Raw genomic sequence first — 21,872 nt, forward strand, 5'->3', positions numbered from 1 at the left:
TTATTGAATACATTCACATAGAACATTCATAAGGGAATCATAACTATAACATTATATACAAAACAAAAAAAATTCCTTCCAGTAGCACCTTAAAGACCAACTAAGTTAGTTCTTGGTATGAGCTTTCGTGTGCATGCACACTTCTTCAGATACACACTTCTTCAGTGTATCTGAAGAAGTGTGCATGCACACGAAAGCTCATACCAAGAACTAACTTAGTTGGTCTTTAAGGTGCTACTGGAAGGAATTATATACAAAGTCAGAACAATTTCTTACAAGCTCTTTTGGATGCAAACTTATCAATGATATCATTAAAATCAGTAAGTTGCAGTTTATCATTTTCAATGCAGAGAATGTTTAGATCAGACAGTAGATCATTCTTTATCCTTTTTAGTCTAAAAATTATCTTTCTTCAGTACAGTTTGTAGCCATTAAACAAAGGAACAATTTGAAAATTGTTTCCACATTTGGATGGAAAGGCAGTGTGAATTTTATTCTGGAATATTAGTTGATACATATCTTGGTGGCTGAAATTTTCTTTTTCAGGGTGAGCTTGTTTGACATACAGGTAGAAGTGCAAAAGTTCAACAACTAGACTAAGGTCAACATCCTTTAGATATTCTTCCATCAACACCGTTGTGAATCTGTTCTTTGGTTGCTTATAGGTTCACCAAAAATGAAAAGCTGCCAACTACACTCCTATACATTGCTGCCCTTCTGCCTGGGTTGACTTCAAGAGTATTCGTAACAGGGATAAATGAATTTACCCCAAACTTGTCTCTTGCGGAAAGTTTGTCCACAGTTTTGGGTGCTCTCACATCATTGGCTGGATTTTGTTTGTTTGTTTGTTTGTTTGTTTGGTATTGTCTGGCTTCTTTTGACAGTTTTGCATTCTACATCTGGTAGTAGTCAATTTTGCTTGCTGTTCAATTTCATCAAAATTAGCCTGAGTGTTTGATATGAGCTGCAAATATTTGTACATGTGGTCAATGAAAATTGTGAACTTTGGAGTGCCTTGCTAATTTTATGAAATTGGTCTAGCAAATGTGTCCCAATGTGCCCAGTGCTAACATTCCAATGGACCTTTCACAATCCAAAATGATATTCCCTCATTTATTCCATGTGGTCCATGAACCTACATCATTCTTGTCTCTGACATCACTAGTAGCAGTTACGGTTTTGCCGAGATCATTTGCTTTGTTTTCCAATTCTTTTAAGATGATAATGAGCTTGAACTGCTTCTTTTTGTGTAACTATCTTGTGGCATGTTCCTTCAGTGCCTTGTGTTAATTCTTTGGCTGTAGATCCTGTCACTCCATTGTCACTTTCTCCAGACATTTCTATACTTGTAGTGGTAGTTATTGACAATGGTTCTCCTTGAAGTTCTTGGGAGGCTGCGTTCTAAAGTGGTTGTTCTTCAGTCTGCTTGGACTGCTTGGTGTAATCTATGTGATTTTCTTCTGTTTGTAAACACAAATATTTTATATCTGAGGAATTACGTAGGGCTGTTTCTCCCTGCTGTACAAAGAAATATGACATGATTGGCTTTAAACATTTGATTATTTCCTTCTGTTCTTTTTGTCGCTTTCATTTACCGGAATCACTTTCATATTTCATATTTGTTATTTTCACACACAAAATCAAAATTAAATATTATTATGATTCACAATGATTCGGACATGCATGAAGGACCTCATTGATACCCACCAGTAAGCAAAACAGTATCTTCTGTTGCAGCAGGAATCCAGAACACATTGCAGAAATGTAAACCACCATTTGAAACAGCTGTCCTGATCTAAGCAGTGGCTGAGAAGTTGGGCAGGAGAAGGGGGAGAGAAGAACTGGCCATATTTCTGTCTTTGTCCAAACTCTGGGCTGCATCATCCAGCTTTCCACTGAAAAAACCTCTTGTGTGCTTCAGCTTAATAAAGCAATATTGAAGACCTATAGAACAATTTCTACCCCCTTGCAATGTTGCCACATGAAATCAGCCTTTCTCAGGAAACTTTCACCCATTCAGATAAAGCTGCCACTTCTTAATGTCTTCTGAAACACATCTCCTATTCTGGGGGCATGGCTTAGACCAGGGGATAGTCAGTCTAATACTCATAAGAAGAGCCCTGCTGGATCAGGCCAGTGGCCCATCTAGTCCAGCATCCTGTCTTCACAGTGGTCAACAGGATGCCTGTGGGAAGCCCACAAGCAGAATTTGATCACTTGTCACTCTTGTGGTTTCCAGCAGCTGGTATTCAGAAGCATTGCCGCATCCAACTGTGGAGGGAGAGCATAGCCATCATGGCTAGCCACCACCAACAGTCTTATTCTCCTTCATGAATTTGTCTGAGACACTTTAAAAGCCGTCTAGGTTCGTGACCCTCCCTTCCTCATGTGGTGATGAGTTCCATTGTTTAGCAATGCATTGTATGAAGAAGTCCTTCCTTTTATCTTGTCTTGCTCTTGAGATGTGACTAGCCTTCCAGGTCCCCATCCAGCATGGCCAGTGGGCAAGTTTGATGGGTGTCGTGGTGCAAAACATCTGGAGAGCAACAGGTAAGCTCTTTGAGTTCCTTTACCATCCCCTGAAATACATGGTGGCCATGCCTGCTTGTTATCTAGGCAGTAATATACCCTTTCATACCATAGAATCCAGATACTTAATTCTTGTATCCTTGTGGTGCCCAGAGGGATAGGGTGTGGGATTACCTGCTAAGAGGTAAACAGCCAGCAGAGGGTGCTGGAGGGGTATAAGACTATTAGACTTGGAGAAGCTGATATCACTGGATCAGGTTCATCCATTTTTAGCTTTGCTAAACTAAATAGTTTCCACTGGATTTTGGATAAATGTGCAATTAATTGTTACTGCCTTGAATTTTATTTTCTTATCTTTAATGGGTCATGCAAAATGCTTTTCTGAAGAATACCTTTTATTGAGTAGGGTAGTGGGTGTTGGGGATGAGCTTATGGAACCAAGGGATCATGGGACCCAAAAAGTTTGGGAACTACTGGTTTATCCCATTTGTGATTCAGCACATATAGACAAAAGAAACAAAGTATTCAGATATGAAAATTTATATATTATCAAAACCATGTAGATACAGTCAACAAGTATATATGCAGTTTACTATACGTTTGTTTGTTTGTTTGTTTGTTTGTTTGTTTGTTTGTTATCTGCCTTTCATCCTAAAGTGCCAGGATGGGTAACAGTATTAAAATGCAATATTAAAAACAGATAATAATAATAATAATAATAATAATAATAATACCCCACCCATCTGGCTGGGTTTCTCCAGCCACTCTGGGTGGCTCCACACACAATAAAAACACAATACAGCATTAAACATTAAAAACTTCCCTAAATAGGGCTGTCTTCAGATGTCTTCTAAAAGTCAGACAGTTATTTATTTCCTTGACATCTGATGGGAGGGCATTCCACAAAGCAGGCGCCACTACTGAGAAGGCACATGCCTGGTTCTCTGTAACTTCTTTTCTTGCAGTAAGGGAACCACTGGAAGACCCTCGGCGCTGGACCTCAGTGTCCTGGCTGAACGGTGGGGGTGGAGATGCTCCTTCAGGTATACAGGACCGAGGCTATTTAGGGCTTTAAAGGTCAGCACCAATACTTTGAATTGTGCCCAGAAACGTACTGAGAGCCAATGTAGCTCTCTCAGGACCAGTGTTATATCATATTGGTGGCCACTCTCAGTCACCAGTCTTGCTGCCACATTCTGGATTAATTGCAGTTTCCGAGTCACCTTCAAAGGTAGCCCCACGTAGAGCGCATTGCAGTAGTCCAGGCAGGAGATAACTAGAGCATGCACCACTCTGGCGAGACAGTCCGTGGGCAGGTAGAGTCTCAGCCTGCGTACCAGATGGAGCTGGTAGACACCTGCCCTGGACACAGACAACTTATGAACATGGCGTGGAAAGAAGGTGGATCTTATATACAACTATATAAAAACACTATTATCTACATCAGTGGTTCCCAGACTTTTTCAGGCAAAGCTGTCCCCATTGGTTCAATAATCTCATCTTCAGTGCCCCGTACCCCATAAAAAGCATTATTCAGAATAGCAGTTTGCATGACCCACCAAAGAAGATCATAATACAGACAAATTCAAACCAGTAACGATGAGTTGCCCATTTATTCACAATCTACTTTAAACTATTGTGTTTATTTAATTCAACAAAATGGATGGACTTGATCCAGTGATGCCAGCTTTTCAAAATCTGATAGTTGTTTACACCTCCAGTGTCCCCCTGCCACCCCATTGTCTCTTAGTGCCGTCCCCCAGGAAATCCCTCCCACTCCCATCCCCACGAGGCAGTACCATCCACTTTGGGAAGAACAGACTTATATAAAACACTATTATGAAGCACTATTTCAGTTCAATGCAATAAATAATATGCAGCCAGGAATGTAATAGAACTGAGCATCAGTGACCAGTAAAGGCTTAGCTGTATAGGTGTTTGTAACTAATGCCTGCAACACAGCACTTCGGGTGGAGACAACACAACTCCTGGAGGCTTCCTGGAGGAAAGGGCTACCAGTGGCTGTGTTGGGCCTCCATTAGAAAACACTGGAAAACAAAGGAGCAGAGAGGTGCTCTTGTGCTCAGATCCTGCTTGTGGGTTTTCCAGAGGCGTCTCGGTTGGCCACTGTGAGAACAGGATGCTGGACTAGATGGGTCATGGGCCTCATCTGAATAGCAGACAGCAGACATTCTGTTTACAGGATTATGGTTGGGTCACACTTGAAGAGCTGCAGGAATCTGGGAAAGGCAGCCAAAGGAATTCTTCTCGCCTTGCATGAAAAGGTTGTTGTGACCTGGCATTTGGTTTGCTTGTGATTTGTGAATTCTTCCTTATGTGAAACAAAACAAAACTTATATAACTTGTTAGCACAGCAGGGTGAAGGGTTCTAGCTATGTCCTCTTATTGTGGTAGTAGCTTTCTGCTTGCAAACTGATAGACAAGTATTAACAAAGGAAATATTCAAAAACGTGATTCTGCCGACTGAAGTTAGCACTTCAGGGACATGCAATCTCATTCCCTTCTCAAACTACACCATGTGTAAGAACATAAGTCCAGCATCCTGTTCTCCCAGTGGTTATAGGAAAATCACAAGCAGAATTCGAGCACAAGAGCCCTGTCCCTCTCCTTCGGTTCCAAGCAACTGGTGTTCAGAAACACTTCTGCCTCTGGCTATGGAGGCAGAGCACAGCCATTGTGGCTAGGAGCCGTCAATAGCCTTCTGCCTCTACAAATTGGTCTAATCTTTAGCAGCCTATGTGAGAGGAAGAAGGTAAGAAAGATCCTTACTTAGTCTAGCCCTCTTCCCCTCAACCTGGTTCTCTCTGGATGTTTTGGCCCACAATGCTCCCATGCTGACTGGGGCGGCTGAATATTGTAGTCTCAAGGCTGCTTCTAGCAGCAATTCTGTGGAAGTCCTGAGCATATCAAGCCAGTTTATGCCACGTCAGATTGACCTGTCAGGCAGATTTATCTACTATATTTATTTATTGCATTTATTTCCCCACCTTTTTCTCCAAGAGCTCAAGGTGGCATCCGTGGTTCTCCCCCTCTTCATTTAGGTCTCACAATAACCCTGTGAGGGAGGTTAGGCTGAATGGCAGGGACTTAGTTCTCCAGGTCACACCCAGTGCCTTCAGGGCTGCTTAGGAAGATTTGAACCTTGATCTCCCATTCTTACCACTACACCACACTAGAGACAAGCCAAAAATTGCACCAGATATCTGGAATGCTATTTTGTTTTTGTTTTGTTTGTTTGTTTTTAGTTTATTTCTGGTTTTAATTTTCTGCATGTTTTAATTGTTTCTAGTAATGATTTTAATATTTTATTCTTCTTGTAAACTGCTTTGAAGATTTTTTTGAAGTCAAGCAGTATATAAATGTTATGAAATAAGCATAAATAAATAAATCTGTTCTTTTCTGCCTTCTAAGTGTGTGTTCCACAGCTGAACTAGAACCCCTTGCCATGCCTGTAGAATTCATGTTTCAGCTCTCCACCCTAAGACCTTAGTCACACATGCAGCCTTATAATTGCATACCTAATTCTACAGTAAATGGCAAATCTTGTCTATCTTAAGGGTTTTCTGGCAGTTTGAATTCTCATCCCCGTTTTGAGCCCTTATGAACTAAATCAATGTTGTGTGGTCCATAAGGTAAAGGTACCCCTGCCCATACGGGCCAGTCTTGTCCGACTCTAGGGTTGTGCGCCCATCTCACTTAAGAGGCCGGGGGCCAGCGCTGTCCGGAGACACTTCCGGGTCACGTGGCCAGCATGACGAAGCTGCTCTGGCGAGCCTGCACCAGCGCAGCACACAGAAACGCTGTTTACCTTCCCACTATAAAGTGGTACCTATTTATCTACTTGCACTTAGGGGTGCTTTCGAACTGCTAGGTGGGCAGGAGCTGGGACCGAAAGACGGGAGCTCACCCCGCCGCGGGGATTTGAACTGCCGACCATACGATTGGCAAGTCCTAGGTGCTGAGGTTTTACCCACAGCGCCACCTGCGTCCTGTGGTCCATAAATGTCCGTTTAAACATTTAGATGGGTAATAAACAACTGATTGGAATTGGTGGTTGGTGCAAGTTAGCCACCCTTCTTGTCTTAATCCACTTTCTACTCTGCAGTCTATGGAAGATATACATTTTTTCTCCCCTTAAGGAAAACTTTTTTTGTCAAGTGGGACAGATGTTTAGAGCTGGGAGGATATAGCTCCCAAAAGCTCTTAAACCTGGAGAGTTTTCTGCCCATGTTCCACCACTGCATTGTAACATGATGCAATGTCTTGGGTGAAAAATCACGCTCCTTTCCTATTATTATTATTATTTCATTTTCATCTGTTGTCCCACAGCAAACTTGCTCTAGATAAACAAATGATTGCAACAAATTAAAATTGCTTTTGCAAATGCTTTTCTAAACCTGTTTCTGGCAATGTTTGGAAACTGTGGCATAAGGTAGTGATGTTTATCTGCTTTCTATGTAAGTGATGGTTCCCAAATTTTGGAGGCCATCTCCCCCTCAGTTCCACAAACGCATCCACCAGTGCTCCCAACCCTATTAAAAAAATCATTATTCAGAACAGTGATTTGCATGACCCCCTAAGGAAGATAGTAAACCAGTAAAATTCAATCCAGGAACAATTTATTGCACGTTCGTTCAAAATCCAGTTAAGACTATTTAGTTTAATTAATCCAACAAAATTGATGAACTTGATCCAACAATACAAGCTTCTATTTTATTTTTATTACTTTATTTATGATTTTCAGTTTTATACATCTCAGTAATTTTATAATCATTTTAACATTTCAGAACTTGACTTCCCCCTCTTTCTGCAGTTCCTTAAATTTATTTTTAATATTTTCTGCATATCCAGATTAACTTAATTTACTCATTTATTCATCTACTTTAAATATATACTCTTATAAAACTGCAGGTTATTACAATACTCTGCCAGTGTTCTTATCTGTTTACAATTTATTTATAAATATTCAATAAACCATTTCCATTATTTTATAAATGGTTTGTTATCTTGATTTCTTATTTTCCCGGTAATTTTCGCCATTTCTGCATATTCCTTAAGTTTTTGTATCCGTTCTTCTTTGGCTGGGACTTCTTCTTCTTGTCATTTTGAGGCAAGTAACATTCTTGCCACTGTAGCCACATACATGAATACGGTAAATTTCTATACAGTTTGGGTATTTCTGTCCCTATAATTCCCATAAGTAAAGCTTCTGGTGTGTGTGTTTTTTTACAAACGTTATTTTAAACATCTTTTTCAGTTCATTATATATCATTTCCCAGTAAGCTTTAACCTTACTACAAGACCATCACATATGATAAGAAAGAGCTTTCTTTCTCTTTACATTTCCAGCACTTATTTGATTTGGATTTATACATTTTTTCCAATTTACTTGATGTTAAGTACCATCTATACAAGCTTTTCAAGGTCTGATAGACATTGACATCTCCAGCGATTCCTGCCACTTTCCCATTAGCATATAGTGCCCCCAATCTCAGTAATCCCACTCCCCTCTTTGGGAACCAGTAGTGTAAACTTTATGCTTTGTGGTGGCTGGCTCAAGTTGCCATGCAAAATATACAGTGGGCCCCAGATTGGTGACGGCTGATTTACTGAATATTCACATCTGGAAAACATGTGTGCTGATTCAGGGGAAATGATTCCTTTCCATGTGACTGGGCAAGCTTGGGTCTTTGCAAGTGACCTTTTGGTTGGTTGTTGATTACCACTGCTATGGTTTACCACAGAGATTCTTAGACTGAGACATACCATTGGTCCATCTTGTTCAATATTGTCTATACTGACCAGCAACTGCTCCTCGGGGTTTCAGGCAAGAGTCACTCTCTCTGCCCTACCTAGAGATCTGGTTACCTTACCTCAAAATGGAGATTGTAGAGTTGGAAATAGTTCAGAAAAGGTCAACCAAAATGATGAAGGGGGGTGGAGCAACTCTCCTATGAAGAAAGGTTGCAGATAGGAATTTATAAAATTATGCATGGCTCCCTCAACCGAAAGTCTACAGGGTGGGAACATGAGAACAGGACCTTCTTTGCAGTGGCTCCCCAGGCAAAAACATTCTTCTTCAACCAGGCCTTCAGCTGTTAATGATCTACAGTCTTTTAAAGAGAGGGGTGTCCTTTTCTTCCTTTTACTATTATTATATAATGTATTTTGTGTTTTATGCTGTACACTGCCCTGTGGTCTCTCAATGAAGGGTGATATATAAAATTAATTTAAAAAATTAAAAATTAATTGTTCTTTAATAATTTTTTTCCCTGTGTTTTTAACAGTTCTTATTTTTCTCTATAAGCCACTTTGAGGCCTGTCAGGGGGAAAGGTGAGGTAAAAATAAAGAAATGAATAAGTAGATAAGTTCTCTCTCTCTCTCTCTCTCTCTCTCTCTCTCTCTCTCTCTCTCTCAAGTCCGCTCACCTTCCCTGGTGGGAGGTGTTGCAGCTGGGCATCCAGGTCCTCTCAGTGACTTGGCTGGAAGGCGGAGGGATGCCTCCCGCATCACGGTGACTCCTAGCCACGTCAACCCCCCAGCTGTCCAATCAGCATGGCTGTGGGCGTGACCTCGGGCTGCTTAAACTGCGGCATGGCCAGGGGGAATCCTCCTTTCACACAGCACAGAATTAAACTATGGAATTCACCTTCACAGGAGGCCACTAACTTGGATGGCTTGAGAAGAGAATTTGACAGATTCATGGAGGAGGAGAGGGCTATCGATGGCTACTAGCCAGGATGGTTATGATGTGCCCTCCACAGTTGGAGGCAGCAATGCTTCTGAATATCAGTTGCTGGAAACTGCAGGAGGGGAGAGTCATGATCTTATACTGTAATCCTGCTTTCAGGTTCCCCACGATAGGCAACTGTGAGGCCACTGTGGGAACAGGATCCTGGGCTAGATGGGCCCCCTTTGGCCTGATCCAGCAGGCAAGAAGAGCAGTGTTGAGATGCCAGCAGGGATTGACTAGCCGCTCAGCTATGGCTATTTCTGCTAAAGGGGAAGCACAGATCAGCTGCTCTAGCCTGAAAGAGGAGCTCAAGGGGAAATGGTCTCTAAGCTAAGCAAAGCACCAGCTGCTGATCTTGGAAAACTTGGTGATGTGGCGGTATCCTGAACTTTGGTGGGAGCTGGGAATGAGTAGATCTCACTATCACCCTCCCTCCCTCCCTCCCTCCCTCTCTTTCTCTTTGGTTCTGTCCCACAGAAATTAATGCCAGAATATATCACCCTGCACTCTGCTCTTGTTTTTTTCCAAGCTTACTCACTCTCCTTTTTTTATTGCCCTGTTCCCATTTTTACAGAGCCTCCCTTAATTGCTGTTACTGTAGATCATCCAAAGCATATTATTTAAAAGATCAGCTTTTGCACTGATTTACAGGGCTGCTCTTTGATTTGACGTTTTTACGTCGGGAGGCTTATTTTTCTAATTATGGCCAAAGGAAGTTTCAGATAAGTATCGTTTAATGTTGGGAGCCAGAACCCCAAGGACAGCATATTTCATTTTATTTTTTCTCTTGCTGAAATCGAGCAATCAGGGTTCTTCTCCACCCCTCTCTGCTTTACCTAATTGCCCACCCCCCAAGCTGGCACACTTCTGGGGGTTGATGCGGAGGGGTAAAATGGTCATTGTTTTCTGTCTAGAATAACAAAATTTGGCTCCGCAGACCTTTTCTTTTACAGCTACAAGCATTGCCAAATATTAATGCAGACACTGAGGAGTGAATATAAATAAATAAATGCAATAAACAGCCTATTTCAGACAATTAGAGAGTCGTTATCACAGGCTTCCTTGTGTTTTGTTCCTGTTCCTGTGTAATATGATGCAAGGTCTGTGTTGTGAAGGTTGCTGTCTGCTAGGAACAGGGTCTGCTTAAGTGCCACCTTGAAGCAACCTGGCATCTCTCTGGGATTTCTTTTCTCTGGTTCCTGTTCTCTCTTTTATCAGAGCTTAGGCAGGAGAGATTCTGAAAAGGTTCCATTCTGTTTTGCAGGTTTCCAGGAGAGAGAGGTCCAGCCACACATATCTAGGTGGAAAGCCAGTGTGGTGTAGTTTCAGACTAGGACCTGGGGGAGACCAATGTTCAAATCCCCTCACTTTGCCATCATGAAGCTCACTGGGTGTGGCCTTGGGCAAATCACAGCCTCTCAGCCTAACCTGCCTAACAGGGATCAAATAAGCAGGGGAGAACTGTGTTGGCCACCCTGAGCTCCCTGGAAGAAAAAGTGGCAGTGCTTTCTTTCTGGGGTATGCAGCGTCAGCACCTTTCCCCCCAAATGTTAAAAGTGTGGCACTTACTATAACAACTTCCTAGTGAGTTCTGATAGGTGGGATAGAAATGCTATAGATGAATCAATTCTTTTTTTAAAAAAAGTTTCTATTAATGCTTGAAAAAACAAAAAAGAAGCAATATACAACAGTTAACATCAAATACGAAGTGTTTTTTAACATAAAACTAAAAAAGAAAATAAAGACTTGCTATTCTCCGTCTACCAGCTTTATAGACAAATGCAAAACCTTTGCTCCATGGTCACTTCTAACTTTTCTCTTAACAGAATTGTAGAGTTGGAAGGGACCAACATGGGGCTTGAACCCAACATAGGGCTTGAACCCATAACTCTGAGATTAAGAGTCTTATGCTCTACCAGCTGAGCTGTAAACAGACATTTTTCTCTGTCTTCAAACCCAGATATCTCTAGCTCATCTTTCTTTTTGTACAAAAAAGTCCATAAGGGGCTTCCAATCATTAATAAATGTTTGCATCTTTCAAGTTATTCCAGAGTGTGGCTATAACCCTACATGCAGCCACCAATAGTAATCCAATTAGTGATTTATCCCCCAAATTCTGATTCTCATTTAAACACAGAATCAGTAACTCAAGCTCTGGAGGCTTGGTGACATGCTGATTTGCAACGTTACTTATCTGATTAAACATTTCTGCCCTAAAATTTACCACAATTGGGCATGTCCACTACAAGTGCCTATAGCTCCTTCTGTCCCCACACCCTCACCAGGAGTCCAGGACATAGGTGAAGTATGTTTATGCATATAGGAAAGTTTAACTGGGGTTCTGCACCATTTCTGCATTATCTTCGGCATTATTTCCTTGATGCTGAATGATATGGTTTTATAGGGATCCTTGCTGTTTTAAATTGCTTTTAATATTGTTTTTAGTGCTTTTACCCACACTGGTACCTTAGGGTGAAGGGTGGGTAATAAATAAATTGATGATAATAATAATAATTGTCTGTTGTGTGTCTCAAGCAGGGTATTCTAGTGGCCTAGCATGATGGGGCAAAAAAGGTAGTTGCCCCAGATGCAAAATTGTTAGGTGCGCAAATCTTCAACACCCGGTGCTGCCTCAGTACAGCTTCACGCTTCCATCGCTGGACTCCGTTGAAAACGGATTCTCCATGCAAACCAGGAAGTGATCTCTCCAGACAATGGAACTATTCTTCTTTTCTTATCTCTGTGGCTGTGATCTCCAGGTGACACAGATGCCACATTGGGCAGTTGAATGCACATGCATACTCCATCTGTTTCCCTCCCTTCTCCCCTTCCACGCAGCCCCGGTCACTGGTAACCCACGCTGCACCACTGGGGTATTTGTAGGAATAATGCCTCTAATTAGAGATGTTCTAATTGGCTGAAGACAATAGGTAATACCAGTAGCTGTCATGGCTGGGGGGGGGGGGGGACAGTCTTATGGTGTCTGAGAAGCCAAAAGTCCTAGCAGAAGCTAGGAGGTTGGCTTATCTTATGGTGTATCCACAACAATTTCAGTGATTGCAATAAAATCCTGCCCATGCCATCTCTAGGCCTGTTGGTTGTGCATTCAGTGAATCCTTAGAAGCTCCCAGAATTCAGCCATCACACCACTGCCCCGGTTGCTGCTTGAGCAGTTGTTTTGGCTTGCCAACACCCACATTCATAGAATCAGAATTGTAGAGTTGTAAGACACCTCCAAGGGCCACCTTGTCCACCCCTCTGCAATGCAGGAATCGCAGCTAAAGAATCCCTGACAGGTGGCCATTCAGCACACTGCAGCAGGTTCTCATCAGCTACCTGCTGTTAAGTGGGAGCCACCATCAACAACTTCTTATGAGCTTCTCCATCAGCTTCTGTGTGCTGATTGCTGACCTGAATGGGGGTCTCAGCTGGCCCACAGAGTCAAGTTTTCTGACTAAACTTATTTACACAGCACATAGTTGAGCTATGGAACTTGTTCCCTCTGGAGGCTGCAATAGCTAACTAAGGTGGCTTTAATGGAGGAGAGGGCTATTTATGGCTACTGGCCAAGATGTGTGTGCTCTGCCTTCATGGTCAGAGAAAGCAGTGCTTCTGAACACCATTTGTTGGAAGCTAGAGGGAGGGAACGTGCTCTTGTGCACGGAACCTGCTCGTGGGTTTCTGATTGGGGCATCTGATTAACCACTGAAGAGTGGGTGCTGGACTAGATGGGCCCCTCTTCATGACATTCCTATGTAACCTCCAGATCCAGGAGCAGTTTATCTAAATTCCTAGGTTCTTTGGGGTATTTGGCCATTGTAACAACGGGATTCTGGACTAGATTGGTCACTGGCCTGGTCGAACCAGGCTCTTCTTCTGTTCTCAGTTCATTTGTTCTTGTTACTTGCTGCAGCCCGCAAGTTAAAGAAGCTGGGAAACCTGAAGATGCAAGAAGAAGGGGAAGCAGCGGGCCCCTCCAGCCCTACAGAGGAGCAAGCTCCAAAGATGGCCATGACACGCATTGAGAGCCTGGAGTGCCAGCCCATCTTCCTCAATGTCCTGGAAGCTATCGAGCCAGGCGTGGTGTGTGCTGGCCATGACAACAACCAGCCTGATTCCTTTGCTGCCCTTTTGACCAGCTTGAATGAGTTGGGTGAGAGGCACCTGGTGCATGTTGTGAAATGGGCCAAGGCTTTGCCAGGTAAGGAACAGCTCTTGCATTCTCTCTCTCTCTCTCTCTCTCTCTCTCTCTCTCTCTCTCTCTCTCGCATGCATCTATTCCTTATCTGAAGATCAGACATCACAGAAAACAGTACAAAAGCCCCATCTCCCTTCGTGTTATGGTGCAAATATATTTTCTGCTGTGGTTGCCCTTGCTTATTTGGGTTGGGTCTCTCTAAGCATGATAAGGTGACTGTCAGTGTATTTATACTGCATCAGCTATGTGCCTCGTTCTGCTGACTTGCATCACTTTCAGCCAGAGAAATTTAGGTTTTTCCGGCTTCTTCAATGCAAGGTTCCTCTTGCCGGGGTCTCTTATTTACGGCTTACAAATGGGACAGGTTTCGTTCTGAACAACAATGTTGAATACTGTTGATTTTTCAGAATAAGTAGATGGCAAATATTTTCAAAGCACACAATTTGCACCTCTTTTGTGATCTGCATTCCCTTATTGGCAATTAAAGAGATGCTGTCTTTCATTATCTGCAGTTAAAATGACTGTCAGGAAGATAGCAGAATGCAAAAATCACATATTTTAAGAAATGCATCAGTATAAATAAATAAAAAATAGAGAAAATGTTCCTAGATACTCAGGGAAGCTTGCCTGAGCTTTTTAGATAAAGAGTGGGAGAACAACATTTAATAAGAATTCAGAAATCGAACAATCTAGAGAGAAAAAACACTTCCCAGAATCTATTCCTTGGTCAAAAGAAGTGAGGGGCACCTACTTTTAGGAGCACCTTTCTTCAAATTTGGTGTAGAATGTTTATTTATTTTGTAAAATTTATATGCTGATTGATTGAAAACAGCAACAACCCTCAAAGCATCATGCTTACACTGCTAGTTTGCTGCTCCTGTCGAAAGCTGCACAGTGTGTGCTTTATCTTCTCCCAGTTGTTTTCCAGCATTCTCAAATGTGTCCACATGATCTGCTGGGAAATGTCAGAAAGTTGCATTCACAAAGTCAAAGTGCCCTCGCCTGGCTTCATTAGTTAAAAAGCCCCACACTCCCAATGCAAGTTCCTGAAACTGGGACACAACCATCAAACCATCACAAGATCCAGCATGAGTAAGCAGAATCTTGGCAGGGACACTTCCCTGCAAAAATTAATGTGTGTGTGTTATTAGGGTGGGACATCAAAGCAGTTTACAAAGAGAGCGGAACAATAAAATTATCAGTAAATATATATATAAAACTTGAAATATAAAAGCAAGAGGAAACTAAAAATGAATTAAAATGTACATTAACAATCTACATATCTGTTTAGGATTGTCCAAACAAATACTGTATGTTTTTAGCAGGCACCAAAATGTGTATAGTGAAGGTGCCTGCCTGATGTCAATAGGAAGAGTTCAGAGTGTAGGGGGACTGATCAGATGTTGGGAAAGATGTTGTTTTACTTGTAATAGTTACCTTCAAACCTTTTGCTACTCTTTACTGCATGAGGAGAAGTGGTCCACAAAAACCTGCCAATGAGGTTGTTCCCACTGTTAACGAGCAGAAACCAACCCCATAGGTGGGGGATCGAGAGCAAATTGTGTCCCTGGCTTGTCTGACAGGAGAAAATGTTTTTGCCTTTCTGTCTATACATCCTGGTTTGCTGCTTGAGCCACTAGGTGCTTGACTTGCAGGGACTTTTCACCAGCACTTTAGCTCTCTGCCTTGGACACACTTTGTGAGTTGCCTTCTAGGCTCCTTGTTGGGGGACTTGCACAAAGAACTCAGGTGTCCAGAGATGTCACACCTTTCTGCCATCCTTTGCTCAAGTTCAGTAGGCTGCATGTGGTTGTGTTCTCATAGTATGTCTGTAAGAATGTGGACCGCACTTGAAGGGAGAAGGTTCACTGAAGTGCTCATGCATCTGTTTCCTATACTGGGCAGGGATAGATTGCTGGGAGACATGGGTGACCACAGTGGCAGTTAACATTATGTGGAAGCAAGGCTGAGTTTGTCTTCAAGTGTGCATTCACCGGGGAGCTGGAGCAGTGTACTGGTTAGAGTGTTTGACTAGATCCTGGGAGAGACCAGAGTTCAAAATCCCACTCAGCTCCACTCCGGTAACAGTCCAGTCGGCTTCTGTATGTACCCTTGGGGGAGGGCACCCTCTTGTCCTTTGTCTTAGGCAGCAAGATGTCTTGAGCGAGTCCTAACAAAGAACTACAGCCAGTTATGGCTCCCTGGTGAGCCAGTGTGCATGACAAACATATTTGAATTCACGCATTGTATGGTCAGGTGTTTTGCCTCAAGCAGCAAGAAGTTGCCTGTGTTTGGCTTCCTTGCAATGAGAGATTACTGTGCAGATGGTCTTTTTTAATTTCTAGTTTTGCAAATCTCCAAATAGAGAGTTGGGTGTGCTCCACCGAGGCAATGGATCTATACCCTCACATCAGATCTCCAGGGAGATATGCCCAGAACCCCAGGACACAGCTGTCCAGTAGCCAACTCTCTTCCTCTCTCCTTTTCTCTCTGTCTTCTTGTCTGTCCCCAGACTTTATTTCATCCTTTCACAAATATGTAAGAAGTCCTAATGGATCAAAGACCCACCTAGTCCTGTAGCTCACCAGGTGCCTGTGGCAAACCTACAAGCAGGATTCAGTCATAAGAGCCATCTCTCCTCCTGCAGTGTCCAGCAACTGGAATTCAGAAGCATTACGCCTTCTAGCAGCAGAGGTAGGGCAAAGCCATTGTGGCTAGTAGCCATAAATAGCCTTTTCCTCCATCAATTGGTCTAATCCCTTTTCAAAGCCATCCAGGTTGGTGGCCATCACTGCCTCCTGCAAGAGAGACTTCCACAGTTCAATTATGCACTGTGTGAAGGACTTCCTTTTATCTGTCCGGAACCTTCCAACATCCAGCAGCTTCACTGGATGTTCATGAGTTCCAGTGTTAGAAAAGAGAGAGAAAAGCTCTTCTCTGTCCACTTCCTCTAGGTCATACATAATTTTATAAACTCCTATTATGTTGTTTTTTAAAAAATAATTTTTTATTAAATTTTTCACCGTGATAACACAAACCACAGAGTAAAATGATACACAAAAACAGAAAAGGAAAGAGAAAAAAGAAGAAAAAGGTGGGGAGGGGGGAACAATAAACAAATAGACAATAATAACAAACTTAATTCTTCACAAATCCAAACTTTTAAACTTCCTCAAATCCCTCCCTTACCCTAACCCTAACCCTATTATGTCCTTCTTATTCAACTTTTCTTTTTTAAACAATTATGTTTATTAAATTGTAAGAAATTAAAAGAAGAAATATTGCAGCTGTCAAAACATTATTAAACACTTTAAAGAAACAAATTGACTCTACAAAAGGTTGGCAGCTGATAAATTGCTAAGGAAACAAAAGTAAGTAATTATTATTTTAAAAATAAATAAATGAAACACCACCACCATAGTGTATACCATGCCCAAATCATATCCACCAGGCAAGTAAGTTTGTTACTCATTTCTCTCATAATCAATTATTTCAAAATAAAATTAAAAATTTATATATAAGAATTCAAGCATCATTTGCTATATATCATGTGAAAAGGAAAGGAAAGCCTACGTCAACCGAACCTTATTTCATATCAATATTTGTGCGCAATATTATAAAATCAGACCACACCATTGTAAAGTTATCTTTCTTAGTCTGAGCTCAGCTTGTTTGTTAATTTTAAAATTTTTAGTAACACTGTATCCCATAGCACTTGATGGCAATTGGACACTGGCGAGATCTTTCCAGTGACTAACTCTAACAGCCCTTGCAGCTTGTAACAGATGTCCAACTTTTTTCTAAGCTAAAAAACCCCAAATGTTGTAACCTTTCCTCATATGACAGTTGTTCCACCCCATGTTCATTTTGGCTGCCTTTTTCTGAACCTTTTCCAGCTCTGCAATGTCCTTTTTGAGGTGTGGTGACCAGAACTGTACACAGTATTCCAAATTTTCCTCCCTTTACATCAGCTTCATAGAATCATAAAATTGTAGATTTGAAATGGACCAAAGTGTCATTTAGTCCAACCCCATTGTCCCTTTCGTTGGTAGGACTGCCAGTGGGGCAGTGTTACCTTGTCAAACCTCTGGTGCCTAACACTAAAGAGATTTCCCAGCTAGATAGGTACCACTGAGAAAGCAGTTTTAAAAACAAATCCTGAGCCATTAAGAAGCAATTTCACTGATGAAGGAATGGCTTGACAGTGGCCTAATAGCATTTTCAGGTGTGCAGTTAAAGCACCTTAAAAAGTACTATGTGACCTCCAACAGTCCCTCAAGTGGACTGGAAATATTTCTCAAGTCTATCTGAGGAACAATGATATTGTTACATGCCATCCCACTCTCTGAGAAGTGAGAAACTCCAGGGATTCCTGTGCTTCCCCAGGGTTCAGTTTCCTTGGAATGAAGCTCAGTGCAGACTATGGTGTCTTTAGGAAATATGGTTTTATTTACACATGTAAATAAAGGGACAGAAGGACTCACAGCTTTAATATTCCAGCAGGCCTTGCTTCCCCATTAGTCAAAACTTTGGATCCATCACAGAGCAAGCAGATCTCTGTGTCTGGTTTCCAACTCAGCTCACATATTCCCCTTCCTTCCTTCCTTCCTTCCTTCCTTCCTTCCTTCCTTCCTTCCTTCCTTCCTTCTTCTTTCTCTCTTTCTGTATCTCTGCTTTTCTCCAACTTAACAGTTAGATGAAAGGGATAGAGGAAAGGCCCACCTATTGGTTCTACAGCATAGAGCAACTACTTCGGTTGTGTTCATCACGGTGTTTTAACTAGCCAGTCAAAGCCATTACCTTACCAAGCAGACTGGTTTGGCAAGTTTGCTTTCATATCTTCCACCCCTACAGTTACAGGAACCAAGAACTGGAAGCAACTCAGAGCATCATCCAGACTGAGATGGTCCAACACGCAGTCCAAGGGCCACATGCAGCCCTTGAGGCCTTTTTTGGGAAGGAGGCATGAGGTCTCTGGCAGGATCCTAGAGTCCCCCTGCTTACTTCCCAAAGCCTAGTGTTTTCCCAGTTTGGTGAAGAAGGTGGGAGGGTTCTGAGGCCCTACTAGAGCCTTGTGCCGCCTTCTCAAAGCCCAGCGTCTCGCTTAGCAGCTTTGATAAGGTGGCGAGAGAGCTGGGTGTGTGTCAAATCTTGCTTCACTCTCCCCATCCACCATGCAACAAGGCAGTGTGCAGCCCATGGATTCCATGTCAAAGTACTCTTGCAACCCACTTGGTATGAAAACTTGGGCCACCCTGATCCAGTCTGTTCCCCACCCCACCCCAGCTTGCAACAATTTATATTTCCAGTGACACTCAATGGGCCTTTGGACAGGTACAGCAGGAAAATAGAGGGAAAGGAAGGAAAAGCTGAATCCTGATCACATCTGAGGAATAATAACGCTTGTGTTACCACAGCTGCCCTGCTGAGCTGCTTTTCATTTGTAGCACATCAGAGAGGTAGAAAGTCAGCTTTCCAGAATTTAGCAGAGAGTGACAATTGGGAACACCTTTGTCTCTTTTCTGTTGAATAATGAAACAGGGTAGGACTTGGGTCCTGAACCACAACCCAGTGCAGCGTAATTCACAATTACTGGTCACAATTAAGCTAATGAAGGGTTTTAGTGTTCTACACATTCTGGTTAGTTTCAATCATATTCATGAGTTTTCTGGCACTGCAAGAACTTTGGAGAATACCGGTATCTTTTGTCCTATAGCAGGAAGAAGCATAACTCTCCAAGCACAGATAGCTGTGGAGATGAAGTTAACCACTGTTAGGGATGGGTAGGTGGTGGTGGGTGGTTGGTGGAGAAATTCATTCTGTCCACATTTTGATGTAAGCCTAATTTATGCTTCCCTAAAGCGAAACACACCTGCCCTCCAAAATTTGCACTTCTCCACACATTGTGATATAGTCATCAAAAATGGGGAAAGCGCACAGACAAAATGCATGCGCAAATGCAATATGTAAATGTGTTATATAGGGAGGAATTTCTTGTAAAAATGTATGTATGATCACATCATACATACATTTAATTGTGTGATTTCAGCCATATGCGGTTGAAGGCTGACTGGTTGAAACCGCACGAATTAAACACACAGGAGGCAGAGAGCTTAAAAGTTGTTTTTGTGTAGCATTTTCACAGAGTGGAAAGAGCTTTTAAACTCTCTGCTTTGCTTACCGGGCTCTGGGATACTCTTGTGGAAACTTGTGCAACCCCACAAGATCTCGTGAGAATCACCCAGAGCCCATTAGGCATGTCAGAGAGCTTAAAAGTTCTATGTCTTGCTTGGGGGAAAGGCCTCCTTGGCTCACAACCAACTCCGGAAAGGTAAAGATGGTCACTTGGGGACAGTTCCAAGAGAATGGTTCGAGTATACAAGTTTTTGTGTACTCAGATTGTAGCCACCGTGAAATACTGTATTAGATAAAATTGTATAAAAACAAATCTGTTGTACAAAAAATGAATACAAAATGTGTGCACATCTCCATGCAAACTTTTTGCATGCTAACAGATGAATGTGAGAAACTTAACTCAAGACTAGAAAACTGAGGAAGGGAGAGAAGTCAGAATTTATGTGTCTTAGTCTGCTACACTGACCACTACGCCAGAAGGGTAGCATGGTCAATTGGGTGCTCTGGATGAGGTTGTACTCTATCAAAAGCTGCTGAGAGATCAATAAAGGACATCCAAAGCCAATTCAGTTCCATAACTGCACATAAACCCTAACTGAGTTGTCCTAAATGGATCAGGATAATCAGTGTTTCATCCAAGTGTTTTTCAACAGCTGCATGGCAATCCTCTGCATCACTTTCCCAAGAAAGTGACAAGACATTAGTTGTCAGAAACCAATGGATCCACCGAGATAGGCTTCTTTAGGTCAAGTCACTGCTTCCTTCCATAAAGTTGGGACCACTCCTTCCCACAAGAATTCACTGCCACATCCTGGTTCCACCCAGTCCTATCCCTTCAGCAGATTTCAATCACCAAGAGGAAAAGGCACAGAGAACACATGCGTAGTCACTTCGTTACAAGCAACTTGCCCAATACCATCAAGATGCATCAACTGAAACTGATCAACCTTGCCATCAAAGTGCCTTGGAAACAAATCACAATGGGATTCTGAAGGGTCTAGAATTCCATTGCCTGGAACATAGGAGCCAACTCCTTGGGGCCAAGACCCCTTTGGCCCCCCAATAAAATATTTGAGGGGGCTTGCCCCTCCCCCAAGTTGATGGGCATTGCCATTCAAAGGGTGTGTGTGCACTGAGTCATGTGATAAGTTATGTGGGGTGTGGCTTACCTGCCCCCACAATGTTTTATGCAAGTTGGCACCCCTGACCTGAAGCAGAAGGTCATTCGATCCTGGACATAAGAACACAAGAAGAACCTGCTAGATCAAGCCAGCAACCCACATAGTCCAGCATTTTGTTCTTACTGTAGCCAACCAGATGACTGTGAGAAACCCGCAAGTTGGACCCAAGCACAACAGCTCTCTCCCCTCCTGTGGCTTCCATCAATTGGTATTCAGAAGCAACAATACTTCCAGCCATGGAGGCAGAGTACATCCATCATGGCTAGTAGATAGCCTAATCCACTGTGAATTCATCCAATCCTCTTTTAGAGCCATCCAAGTTGGTGGCCACCATTGTCTCCTGCAATAGCAAGTTCCAAAGTATGTCTAAGCACTACATAAAGAAGTTCTTTTTTCCCCTGTCCTTAATTGTCCAACATTCTAACTTCTGTGTTATGGGAAAGGGAGAAAAACTTTTCTGTAGCCAGTTTCTCTACGCCATGCATAATTTTATAAACACTTATCATATGAAAGAAATACATTTGAGGATGCAATGGATGCAAATGAGTGGGCCTCCTCTTGAGATTGCTTAGTATTCTTGCATGTGTACATGTAGAATTAGACATAATTCTGCAGTGCAAAAGTCACATGGGCTTTGAATTACACTGTTTGGTTACTAAAAGGCTCCATTTTGCTGCAAACCACTATTATTAGAGCAAGCATGGTTGCTCAGGAAATATATTCATTTCAAAATGGGAAAACTGATTCAAATCTATGATTTAAATTTGCATTTTCTTTGTCATTTAAGTCATGGTTTAAACAGTTGATTTAAATCACCTTTATTTAAATCAACCCATTCTGGTTTGCACTGATGGAGAAAATCAATTAGAAGTATCTTCAGTATACACCAAATTCGGCATCACCATGGCTTCATGTTAGAATAATCAAATTAGCCTTCCACATTCCCTTCTCCTCTCCTACTTCTTTACACACAGAAAGCAATTTCCTGTGACATCTGAACTATCATTTGTTCAAAGTATGATACTTTTATATCCTGGTCAGTTAACTAAATGTAGTTAGAACAAACCCCAGTTT

The 21,872-nt window shown here is 42.2% G+C and overlaps 1 protein-coding gene across 2 annotated transcripts in view; it reads left to right on the forward strand.

Moving 5' to 3' along the window:
• Positions 1-21,872, forward strand: part of AR (androgen receptor) — a 221,305-nt gene that overhangs the window by 168,430 nt on the left and 31,003 nt on the right. For both annotated transcript variants that reach the window (XM_081897808.1, XM_081897809.1), the window contains exon 4: positions 13,198-13,485. In XM_081897808.1, the coding sequence (XP_081753934.1) occupies positions 13,198-13,485 (288 nt within the window). The remainder of the gene's footprint in view (positions 1-13,197; positions 13,486-21,872) is intronic.

The sequence above is a fragment of the Podarcis melisellensis genome, assembly GCF_964234715.1.
Source record: "Podarcis melisellensis genome assembly, chromosome: Z".
NCBI lineage: Eukaryota > Metazoa > Chordata > Lepidosauria > Squamata > Lacertidae > Podarcis > Podarcis melisellensis.